The sequence below is a fragment of the Centroberyx affinis genome, unplaced genomic scaffold, assembly GCF_046629955.1.
Source record: "Centroberyx affinis isolate AG114_WGS23_722 - 3 ecotype Tasmania unplaced genomic scaffold, CSIRO-AGI_Caff_v1 ptg001322l_1, whole genome shotgun sequence".
NCBI classification, from domain to species: Eukaryota; Metazoa; Chordata; class Actinopteri; order Beryciformes; family Berycidae; genus Centroberyx; species Centroberyx affinis.
The window spans coordinates 13647-25641 of NW_027279823.1; the positions used below are offsets into that span (position 1 = coordinate 13647).

The 11995-nt window shown below is 41.5% G+C and overlaps 1 protein-coding gene across 2 annotated transcripts; it reads left to right on the forward strand.

Annotated features, from left to right (window-relative positions):
• Positions 1 to 1410: 1410 nt before the first annotated feature.
• cyp4f3 (cytochrome P450, family 4, subfamily F, polypeptide 3) lies at positions 1411 to 11790 on the forward strand. 2 transcript variants are annotated; one of them, XM_071525660.1, is made up of 14 exons: positions 1411 to 1480; positions 3006 to 3255; positions 3860 to 4004; positions 5943 to 5996; positions 6381 to 6571; positions 7282 to 7403; positions 7524 to 7670; positions 7838 to 7967; positions 8210 to 8276; positions 8525 to 8654; positions 9065 to 9198; positions 9723 to 9787; positions 9870 to 9952; positions 11257 to 11790. In XM_071525660.1, exons 2-14 carry the CDS (start codon positions 3007 to 3009, stop codon positions 11474 to 11476), a joined length of 1737 nt encoding a protein of 578 aa, XP_071381761.1. In that variant the 5' UTR covers positions 1411 to 1480; position 3006; the 3' UTR covers positions 11477 to 11790. The 2 variants fall into 2 exon arrangements, with proteins under 2 accessions (XP_071381761.1, XP_071381762.1); XM_071525661.1 differs by having other exon boundaries at positions 6444 to 6571.
• The last annotated feature ends 205 nt before the right edge of the window (positions 11791 to 11995 follow it).

Here is an 11995-nt window from a genome sequence, read left to right on the forward strand (position 1 = left end):
ATCTGAATGCAATGCTAACAATGGCTACCTAGCTCGCTAGCCTTCGCTGCAAAGACACGAACCGGTAGTCATAAAACCTGGTGACAAAGTTCCTCTGTCTTACCATGAGAGTGTGTGGGAGTGATGTCTCTCATAACCGTTACCGCAACTGATTCTCGAAACAGCTGGGTTACTGCGTGTTTCAACACTAACGAGCTACTACTTCTCATTGTAAACACTGTTGTCAAGGTAGAGCGAGTGTCACACTACCAGGATTTACAACGAGACTTCCGGTCGCTAATTTCGAAATAAAAGCCCTCACGACAGCGGTATATTGTAAGGCTTTTAGAGTTGCGTTGCAACATTTGTGATAACACAAGAATGCATAACAATGTATTTAGCAATATGAATATACAGAATTAACCCCAACTCCTACCATTACAAGGCCCTGAAATGCCAGGAGCTGAGCAGTAAGAAGGGTGCCCTCTGCCAGCTGGTCCTGGAGCTCACTGCTCCGCCTCAGGACAGACCTCAGTCCATCTGGCCCAACCAAATTATAATAAAACAAAAAGAAAAATATGAAACATATTGGAGAAAACACAATCCAAACGCAAACTGGAAACTTATTTGGCCCTAAACAGACAGTACACAATGGCAGATTACCTGACCATCGTAACTGAGAAAAAACAGAGAAAATCCTTGACAAGATACAGAGTCAGTGAACACAGCCTGGCTGTAGAAACAGGCCGACACCGGCAGACCTGGCAATCCAGAGAGGAGCGGCTGTGTTCACTCTGCTCACAGGCAGAGGTGGAGACAGAGCTGCACTTCCTCTTGCACTGTGCAAACTATGCAGGAATCAGAGATCTCTACCTCCCCAAATTCAAAACAATATGTACAGATTTTGAAAACCTCCCATCAAATGAAAAACTCCAATACCTTCTAGGAGAGAAAAAGGAGTGCGCAGCTACTGCAGCCGAATATGTCTCAGCCTGTCACTGTCTCAGACAGGAGACACACTGACACTGTCACATATTTATAGAAATTGATCGACTGTTAATTAATTGTTGTATATTTGTTGACATATCAATTGTATATTTAAGTTTGATTACTGTTATTTGAATTGTTGACTTTGCTTTGGCAATATGTACTTTTGTATTTCATGCCAATAAAGCACCTTGAACTGAATTGAAATAACATAAAATATGACAGTCAAAATGACATACAGCACAAAGGCCAAAAAAAAGTCAAAATATCAAAATTCTGCTGAGAAATAAACTACTGATTTAAAAAATAAATCATACAAATATACAAAAAAGTCATGTCATGTCAAATCAGAGAGAGAGAGAGAGAGAGAGCGAGAGAGGGAGGGAGGGAGGGAGGGAGGGGTGGGACTGTCATTACTACCTGCAGATACTGCAGTCCCTTATAAAACACACAGACATTCAGTTTGCTAGAACAGCATGTGGAAGAGTCACCTGTCTATCTCCAACTAAACAAGGTTAGTAAGAGTAACCTTATACTATAGAGGCTTAGAGCTTCATACTGAAAACAGGTTATGATAAGTTAAAGTGGTACCTTGTGTTTTTTGAGAGGTCTGTCTGATTTATAAACTACACGTCCTTTCAGCCCTTCCCAGAAAAACACTTGCACGAGTCTTTTGGTTATTGATAATAGAAGTTGACATTATTAGCATTTGTTATGTATGTGTTTGTTGTATGATTTAATCAAAACCATATGCAAGACCCAGAAATGGTCAGGATTGCGTTGAATGTGATTTTATTTTTTGCTAACAAGTCCCACCTCTAGTATGTAAAAAAAAAAAAAACTATCCCTTTATTCCTTTATTGTCTTTTTCTCTCTAGCAACAGTTACTGGTTTGTAGCAGGGCTGAAGTCAAGTCACTTTTAATTCAGTCATGACAAACTAGGACAAAGACAGAAATAAGTCCAGAACCTCACATGCTTGTATGACATGTTTGGCTGAAATAGCCTTTTGACTAATCTAAGCTGAAGACTTAAACAGAAAATGCAATTCATTTTCTAATGCTAGAGTGATCCTTCTTTGTATTTCTCAATAGGTTGAATGCGACATCCTTCACAAGCCAGTTTTTCAGGTTTTGTGCAAATCCACTCCCTGAATTGATAAAAATGAATTTGCATTTAGTTGTTATTGTTTCAACCACAGAGATAAACACACTCATACACGCTCACAGACACACACACACAGACACACACACACACAATGCCTGTTTACGCTCTGCTTCTACGTTATCTCACAGTATCTCTATCTTCCTTAGAGCTGATTTACAAACAATAGGTCACAGTTCACAAGTGGACTAATAACAACAAAAACCTAGGAGCAGTCACCAAGGAGTGATCCACAGTTGCTGTCTGGGTAAATGTGTCTCTTAAGTGCCAGCATAAATTCCAATATTAATCTCCCATATCAGAGCGTTCCATTGGTCTGACAAAGTTGTTAGAGGCATTAAAAAGCATCTGCTATGTGTGACTCTGCTTACCCCCTCCTTGGTTCCTGTTCCTGGCTACTGCTGTAGTACTAAAGCAAGATAGAGGGTTTAATAGGCTTGATAGGCTTCCTACACTCACTTGGACATTAAATTCAATTGTTTGGTGAAATTCAAGGACTCAAATGTGTCATGTTTTGCGGTAAGACATGACAGTTTGTCATTAGACGTCATCTTTTACTCATGATCTTGTCAAGTCAAGAAATTAGGTTGATATGATTCATTTTCAAACTGCTGCTGCATCAACACAAACCTCCATGACAGGGTTTTCCACAGGATTTGAAGTGCTGATGCTAGGATAGAGAGAAGTGAAGCATACTGGTTAATTTGGGTGCTATATTTAAATAAATCAAGTTCTTTCCAGGCCACCCTTTCATTTTCAAAAACTTTCAAGGCAATGTTTTTGTCAAAACTACAAAGTTTCAAGGATTTCAAGGCACTGCGTCTAATGTGCCTCCTTCCATCACTCGCCATCTATTCCTCCCTCTCTCCGTCTCAGGATGTCTGTGGCGGGAGCACTTGGTCGCCTCCCCTCCCTTCTGCCCTCCTCTCTCCTGTGGAGCGGCCTCTCTCAGGTCCTCAGCTGGAGCGGCCTCTGTCAGGTCCTCTTTGCTGTCATTGTCGGCCTGGTGGGTGTGGTGGCGGTGTGGACGGTGAGGCTGTTGGTGCGTCACGCCTGGTACACACACAGGCTGTCCTGCTTCAGCAAGCCACACACACACTCTTGGTTGCTGGGCCACATAGGCCAGGTAAGGCACACGCACACGCACACGCACACACACACACACACGCACACACTCACATGCACACGCACATGCACACACGTACACTCGCAACTAGGCAGGTAATATGCACACACACGCATACATTGTCCCATTTGTCAATTTCCAGGCAATAAAAGGCAATATTCTCTGTCTTCATTGCCTTAAAATGTTGCCAATGTATCATCAGTGAAATGTCTCATTGCACACATGATGAAACAATACAGCGTGAAATATAACTGTAGAGTTTCTCAACAGTGGGCATGATGCAGGATGCTGTGGTTTGCAAAACATTATTGTTACAACATGTCCTCTTTGCCCTTAGCAGTTTCCCTTAAAATGCTGTAAGCAGTGGCGGGTAAACCCATCAAAACTCAGTTTACCCACCTGTTACTTATCACTTACAGGATAGAGTTTAGCCACAATATTGGGCTGACATAAATCTTTTTTGAAGTAAATTCATAGTATGCAACATAAGTAATATTAAGAACTGATGTATGTTATAGGACAGGGAGAGAGGATAGGGGAGAAAAAAACACATACATTTTTTTTTTTCTGTGCATTTGTGTGTGTGTGTGTGTGTGTGTATCAGATGCAGAGTACAGAGGAGGGTCTCCACCGGGTGGATGACTTGGTGCGGACCTACACACACTCCTGCAGCTGGTTCCTGGGACCCTTCTATCACCTGGTCAGACTGTTCCACCCTGACTACACCAAACCCCTGCTGACGGCATCTGGTAGGATAACAACCCATGTGACCGCAGAGCAGTCAGTGTAAATATTAAAGGTGCAATATGTAGCATTTTTAAACATCAAATGAATTGCGATACCTTGGTATAATTACAGTAAACAAATGAGACCGTGGTCAAGACGATTGGTAGCCTCTATCTCACACCAGCTCAAAATTAAGATCATATTCAAATAATTCGTTTTTGCTTTACTGAGGAGGAAAACATGTTGGAAGTGATTTTTAGGGGTCCAAGCACGTAGTGCTGGGAACCCTATTGTTTTTGTTCGGATTCTTCCTCTTCTTCTTCTTCTTCTTCTTCTTCTTCTTCTGCCCTAAAAGTGAGAAACCGTAAGAGCTACAGTGACCAAACTTGGCAGATAGGTCCAAAGTCTCAGCCGCTACTCAGGTTACGAAATCCACGTCAATTGGCCTCATGGTGGCGCTATAGCAAGCAACTTTATGTTTTGGCCTATAACTTCTGAACCGTATGGGCCACAATCAAAATTCCACTTTCCCATCCATCCATACAGGCCCCGGCCATTTCCGCCTTGCTAGATTTTCCGCCATTTTGAATTATGTCCAAAACTGTTTTTTCGCTACTCCTCCTACAAATGTTGTCCAATCATCACCAAATTTGTGACACAGCATGTCTGGACTGTCCTGCACAAAAGCTATTGAGCAGTTTTTTGATATTCCACACCGTTTTTATGTAATCGACTTCCAAAGTTTGGTCAACTGTCATGGGTGGGGCCTATTTCACAAAAATCACCATAACTCAGGAACGCATTGTCCTATGGTAACCAACTTGGTACATGTGTGCAGGTATGTAGTCTGAGCTAATACAAAAAAAATTGGTGTCATTTCGCCTATAGGGGGTGCTATAGCGAAATTTCAAATTTTAAAAGGCCATAACTCGGTGACTGTAGATCATAGGAACAAAATTCCTTGATTGCTGGATTCCTTGGGCCAAGTTGCATCTATCCATATAGGCCTAATATACAAAAATTGCCCTAAGTCAGGAAGTTATTGGCCTACCTTAAACAAATTTGGTACATATGTGCACAGGTCAACTCTGAGGAAGCATGCAACATTTGGTGGTATTGTAACCATAGTTGACCATAGTTAAAATACTCTAAGGCTCTAAATAGCCTATAGCTTGGACAATCTCATTACTTGGCCCTATTTTTTTTGTGCTCCCTCCATTACCTTCCTGTGGACTCAGTAGCCGAATGGTTAATGAATAGGTCTACCATGCAAAAGATTGTTGGTTCATATCCCGCGGGTAACGCTGTCTATTCACACCACTAAGCTTGCGATAGCTAAGCATAATGTCTTAAGTTTCTAATTTTTGGACAAATGACCATATGAAAAGATGAACTTGATAGAAGTCACGGGCCAACACAAAAGCCGGTGTTAGACTGCATGTCCGAACTTCACAACATGTTATTTTTTGTGTGTGTCTTTCTACCTTCTGTAATGTTTTGTCTATCTGTCTGTCTTATCAAATTGTGCTTGGACCCCTCAATCGCTGCTTGTGACTATATTTTGTTTTTGTTTTTCTGTTTGCTCTGGAAGAAAAGCACCCTCTTCCTGTTTTGTGCTGTAAAGCAGATTTCCCATGGAATCTGACCCAGTGCCACACAATGTAAAATGCAGTATAGAGACTATTAGAGGCTGCCAATCTTCTTTGTGATGGACTTGTTTGTTTGCAAGGTGTCAAAACTAATGTGGTAATGATTTATTGATGTTAAAAGTTCTACAGTTAGCACCTTTAATGCGCTTACCAAATAGATTTATTGAATATTCATATTCTCTTTGTTGCACTTAATGTTGTGCCGAACAACACATTTCAACTGTTCTGAAATGACTGTAAAGTGTGGCCTCCTGTGGCTTATTGCTTCATTTTCTTCTCTCCTTCCATCCATTCCTCCCTCCGTCCATCTAGCCTCCATTACAGTGAAAGATGAACTTTTCTACGGCATTCTGCGTCCATGGCTAGGTGGGTTGAATAGATCACATTCATGGTTGTACTTTGATTAAATCTTGACAGGGTCCCATTGGCCCCAAGTTTCATGGAATCCTTAAAATTAAAACAAAAAACATATGGGCATCAATCTGAGAACAAGGCCCTTTCTCTGCCTTGATTTTCAGAAACTTTTTTGTATCTATCAACAATAATGTGAGTTTTTTCATCATTATATTGTCTCCCATTCACTATCAACAAAGCAGCTCTAGAATTGATCCCGTATCAGGACAGTCTTGGTTGTCTTATTTCCTAAGAGTAACCATGTGACAATCAGTATAAACTTAGTTATTATCCATAGAGTTAGAAGGGATAGATAGGACACTTCCTGGTGTTTTATGGTGATTGTCTTTTGTACAGCTAATGGCTACCCAAGCACTGGTTACAAGTTGGACCCCCCCTCCTCTCTCTCATTTGTCCCAGGACAGAGTCTGTTGCTAAGCAACGGAGAGGAGTGGTCTCGCAAGAGACGGTTGCTAACGCCAGCATTCCATTTTGACATTCTGAAGAACTACGTTGCCATGTTCAACACCTCAACTAACACCTTGCACGTAAGACACATACACACACAGATGCACATATGCACGTGTGCGCGCGCGCACACACACACACACACACACACACACACACACACACACACACACATACAGCCCCTTTCCAAAGTAACTAATAAATATGTCTAGTCTACTCCACCCAAAAAACTGCCGCCTTTTACCGTTGATGTGAAAATGCAGAGTGAGAGATGCATGCTGACAAATTGTTAACTCCTTATTCAAAGGACCATACAAGTCCAATTTGAATTTTTTTAACAGTTAATGTACTGACTGTTGTACGGTCAATCTAAATTTACAGTGTCACCAGAGTGCACAAACTTTAGTGTCTGTAACAATGACTGCATGTTTTCATTGCTAGATTGATCTGTCTTTATTTGGCTGTCTCAGGAGATAGCTGGGCACATCACAAAATACAGCCCACTTGCAAGCCTGTTGTGAAAAATTATACTTTCATTATAAACATATAAGCATACTTTCATATTATTGGGACAGGATCTGAAAGGGCTCTGTTTCTCTCACATGACTGAAGTAGGTCTAAGGTTCTATGACACAGTGAAACAGTGAGGTATGCAGTTAAGCAGAAAACAAAGCAAACTATCTTCGACTATCTACTTTTTTGTGGTCAACATTTACTCTGTCTTTTCATCAGTATGAGAGCTGATACTTGCCTGTATGTCTCTCTCTCTCTCTCTCTTTCTGTCTTTCAGGCTAAGTGGCACCGCCTGCTGGCAGAAGGCAGGACAGACATAGAGATGTTTAACCATGTTACTCTGATGACGCTGGACAGTTTACTGAAATGTGCCTTTAGCTACAACAGCAACTGTCAGGAGTGAGGGCACCTACTCTACTATTTCGACTGCTATATTATACTTCACTTTGTTACTCTGGACAGTACTTGAGGAAATCTCTCTTTCTGTCTCTCTCTCCCTCTCTGTCTCTCTCTCTCCAGAGCTACCAGTGAGTATGTGTCGGCCATAGTAGAGCTGAGTGACCTGATAACAGATCGTCGCCAGAGGGTTTTACACCAGTGGAACTGGATTTACTGGAGGACACAACAGGGTCAGCGCTTCAAAAAGGCCACAAGCATTGTACACAGGTATAGTACATGCACCAAGACTTTTAAGTCACAGTGCCTCACAAGTAATGCAAGAACTTTCACTGCTTTTACTGCAAAATGGGAACACCTGTTTTTTTACAGTCCATGGTCAGTTGAATGCACTTAGCGTTTTCACTGTATGTCTGACTTGTCTTTGGTGTGTGCAGGTTCACCAGGGAAGTGGTCCAGCAGCGCCGTGCCCTCATCAGCCAACAGAGGGAGACAGAAACACAGTCTGACTCGACTGCAGCACCGCAGAGGAAGAAAGATTTCATTGACATTATATTGCTGGAAAAGGTAGGAGAGAGGAAAAAAGATAGGATGGACGGAGAGGGAAAGAGAGGGAAAGAGACTGAGGGAGAAAAAAGATGAACAGAGACAGAGAAATGGTAAAGGCATCGACTAGAGAGTGAGGTAGAGGGATACTTTTCAAGAATTAACTAAATCTGACTGCTTTAAAAAGATCAAGATCAACAATCAACATCAGTGAGGAACAATATTACAAAACGTGTGTGTGTGTGTCTGTGTGTGTTTTGCAGGATGATGAGGGGCGGGGCCTAACAGACGAGGAGATTCAGGCCGAAGCCAACACCTTCATGTTCGCAGGTCAGAGAGTTTAAAGCTGCAGTTTATACGATTTTAAAGAGGAACTAAACTCTAAACTCCAAATCTGTGTAAAGCCTGACATCTAATGGTAAAAAGCATGCTACTGAAATTTCCGTCTGCTATTGGATGATCTTTGGTGCCAGGCGATGTCATCAGCTGTTGTACACCTGAGTGCCTGGACACTGTTTAATTAAAATGAACCCCTCCGTCTCTTATCATCGTCATAACCCCTCCCACTTTCTCCTCAGGTCATGATACGACGGCCAGTGCGATTTGCTGGACGCTGTACAATTTAGCACGCCACGCCCACTATCAGGAAAAATGCAGGCAGGAGGTGATGGAGCTGATGCAAGGACGAGATGGACAAGAAATAGAGTGGTTAGAAAACACACACACACAAATACACACAAACACACACGGATGCACGACTTGTATCATGTCATGGAAATGTTTTGATACTGATATTAGTTCCCATATCTCACGTTCAACACCTTTTTTCAAATGTTGATTTTTTAATACATTTTCTTGTCAGAGTACATGTCCCAATATCAAGGTAAATTATTCTCTGTGTAATATTTGGAAATGGTATTTTAGTTTCAAGACTCAAACCAAGGTCAGTTGATTTCCTAAATAAAAATGGCCATAAATGGGTAGAAAAACCATAAACCATAAACCACCACCCTCTGTAATACTTAAATCCTGTAGAAATTCTGTTTAAAAGAGATTTAGAATGTGTGTGTGCATGAAGGTGTCTAGAAATGTGTGTGTGTGTGTGTGTTTGTCTAAAGGGACGATCTCTCCAACCTTCCCTTCACCACCATGTGTATCAGAGAGTCTCTCAGACTCCACTCTCCTGTACTGGCTGTCACCAGGCGATACACACAGGACATGACACTGCCGGGGGACCGGACTGTACCAAAGGGTGAGAAGGAGAGAGAGAGAGGGAGCGAGAGAGAGAGTATGTGTGTGAGTCCTAATAGGACAGTTCCACAAGGTCTAGTCTTGAAATCACATTCTAAAATTCTTGGTCCTGTCTTGGATTCAGACCTGATTTGTTTCTGTTTTGGTCTCGGCTTCAATATTTTCTGTTTACTCTTGTAATCCTGCTCACCCTCAATCACAATAATCTCAAAGAATTAGATGACACACAACTACGTGTTTGAAATATTTTTTATCAGTCTCAGATCAGACTTGACCATTTCTGGTTTTGGATTAGATTAGGCCACAACTTCCCAAACATTTTTCATATGAAGGACCCCAAAGTCAATACACTTTAGACCACAGACCTTCATTTGATAAAGGTTTTGTCCTCGGGGAGTCCCATTTGAGTCATCTGCTTCATCTGTAGGGAAGGAGAACTGTGAGTCTTTGAAATTTATGAAGTAGCAGTCAAATGAAACAATTGCCCATTTAATTAAACATGTCCCCAAAACTGTCCTTCCCCAGGTACGATCTGTTTGGTCAGTATTTATGGAACACACCACAACCCCACTGTCTGGACAAACCCAAATGTAAGTAATATAAAGATATTTTCTATTTAAAGACATTCTGTGAATAAATGTGACTTGACTGGTTGCTCTGTGACTCTCTCAGGAATTTCATCCTCTGCGTTTTGACCCGGCCAACACAGGGGGGCGCTCTTCTCACGCCTTCATCCCCTTTTCCTCTGGACCCAGGTACAGCTTCATTGCTACAGAGCTTCAAGAACAGCTTAACATTTAGGACCTGAGCCAAAATTATTGAAACACATTGTTATTAGCAATTTATGATTAGCAAATTAGTAGCAATTTAGCCTTGTAGTGATCGCTGACTGGAGTTCCTAGTTTACCCACATTTTTATTAAATGCTACTTATGGGATGTACAATTACGCTTTATGAACCATACAATCTACATGGTAATTACAGATTTTTAAGGGAAACTAAGGAAAACAATTCCTGCTGGTCATTCTTTTTGTTAAAATGTAAAATCCTCCAAAACTAGCAACACTTTTGGCTAGATGTGTGACAATGTTGTGTGTGGTTTCAGTCAGTCAAGTCAAGTCAATTCAAAGTTTATTTAAAGTGCAAAGACACCAGGGTGTCTTAGTACACTTTTCAAAAATGAAACAATAACAAAAGAATCAAGGAGAGAGATAACAATTAATGATATAAAAGTTAAACAAAATAAAATCACAAAAATAATACAGCAGTATAGACATGAGGAGGCTTAGGGTTGATTATAGGAGAGTGAGAAAAAGTGGGTTTTGAGTAATTTCTTAAAAGTTGCCAATGAGGGGGCAGTTCTGACAGAAGCGGGAAGGTTATTCCAGAGGAAAGGACCACGATGGGAGAAAGCTTGCCAGCACCCTGGGGATGGATAAGTAACCAGAGTTTTGAGAACGTAGAGTGTGAGGTGGTATGTATGGTGTAATAAGGTCCGAAAGGTAGCTGGGTGCAAGTCCATGAACTTGCTTGCTTTGTAAGTTAGTGTTAACATTTTAAAATCTGATCGAGCTTGTATGGGCAGCCAGTGGAGGGAAATTAGAGTGGGTGTGATATGATCACATTTTCTGGTTCTAGTAACAATTCTGGCAGCAGCATTCAGGGCAATTCGAAGGGGTTTAGTGGCTGAAAGAGGGAGATCAGAGAAGAGAAAATTGCAATAATCTATAGTCTAGACGAAACAAATGGATGAATCAGGGTGTTGGCATCAGCAGAGGAGAGGATTGGTCTAATTCTGGCTATAATACGTAGGTGGGTTCAAATGATGGTGTAGGATCAAATAAAACACCAAGATTTCTGACAGTAGAACTTTGGTTGATAGTGAATTCATCAAGCTCTTGGGTCAAATCCGAAACCAGACACCTATGTTTGACTGGTCCAGTGATTTAACAGTTAAGGTTAGGTATAGGTAAGGCATAAGGAAAGGGCATGAATAAAGTCCATGGAAGGTTTTGACAAGCATTATGACCCAAACGTGTGTGTGTGTGTGTCTGTACAGGAACTGCATTGGTCAGAAGTTTGCCATAGCGGAGCTGCGTGTGGTCGTGGCGTTGACCCTGCTCAGGTTCCGTCTGACCCCGGGGGTGAACCCCGACCTCGGGACAAAGTCTGGGGACGTTCGCCGTCTCCCCCAGGTCGTGCTGCGTGCTGAGGGAGGCCTGTGGCTGCGGCTGGAGCCTCTAACCCCACCCGGCCCGGAGGAGCGGCATGACGAGTGATCAAGCTGCCATGCTGAGCTGTTTAATAGCTCAACAATAAAAAATCTGTGCAAGATAAGATGAAACTTTGAGGATCACCGTGGGGAAATTAAGCGTTGCAGCAGCAAAGAGTTAAAGGCTACAGTAAAGACAAATGTGAATATACAAAAGAATAGAATGGGGGGTTATGTAAAAAAACTCAATTGACATTTCCACTCAACAAAAGTAGAAATGTGTGGAAAACAGTATGAAAAAGTGTGGATACTATAGCAAAAAAATACTATAGCAATAGTAGCAGCAGAACACACTGGAATAAAAAAAAAGAATGTGAAATACCTGCAGTATGAAATAATTTGTGTCCAAAAAAGGATGTGAGATATATGCAAATAACTTGTAACAAAAATGTGAAATATATGTAGTGTGAAATAAGTGGTGACAAAATGTGAAATACCTGCAATATGAAGTATGTGGGGTCATAAACTAATGTGAAATATATGCAGTATGTGTTCACCACTCTGCACAACATCTGCACGCATCTGC

Coding starts and splice junctions, on each gene's coding strand:
- cyp4f3 (XM_071525660.1), top strand. CDS start 3,007: ATGTCTGTGGCGGGAGCACTTGGTCGCCTCCCCTCCCTTCTGCCCTCC. Junction 7,404..7,523: donor TACAACAGCAACTGTCAGGA/GTGAGGGCACCT, acceptor CTCTCTCTCCAG/AGCTACCAGTGAGTATGTGT. Junction 7,968..8,209: donor ACATTATATTGCTGGAAAAG/GTAGGAGAGAGG, acceptor TGTGTTTTGCAG/GATGATGAGGGGCGGGGCCT.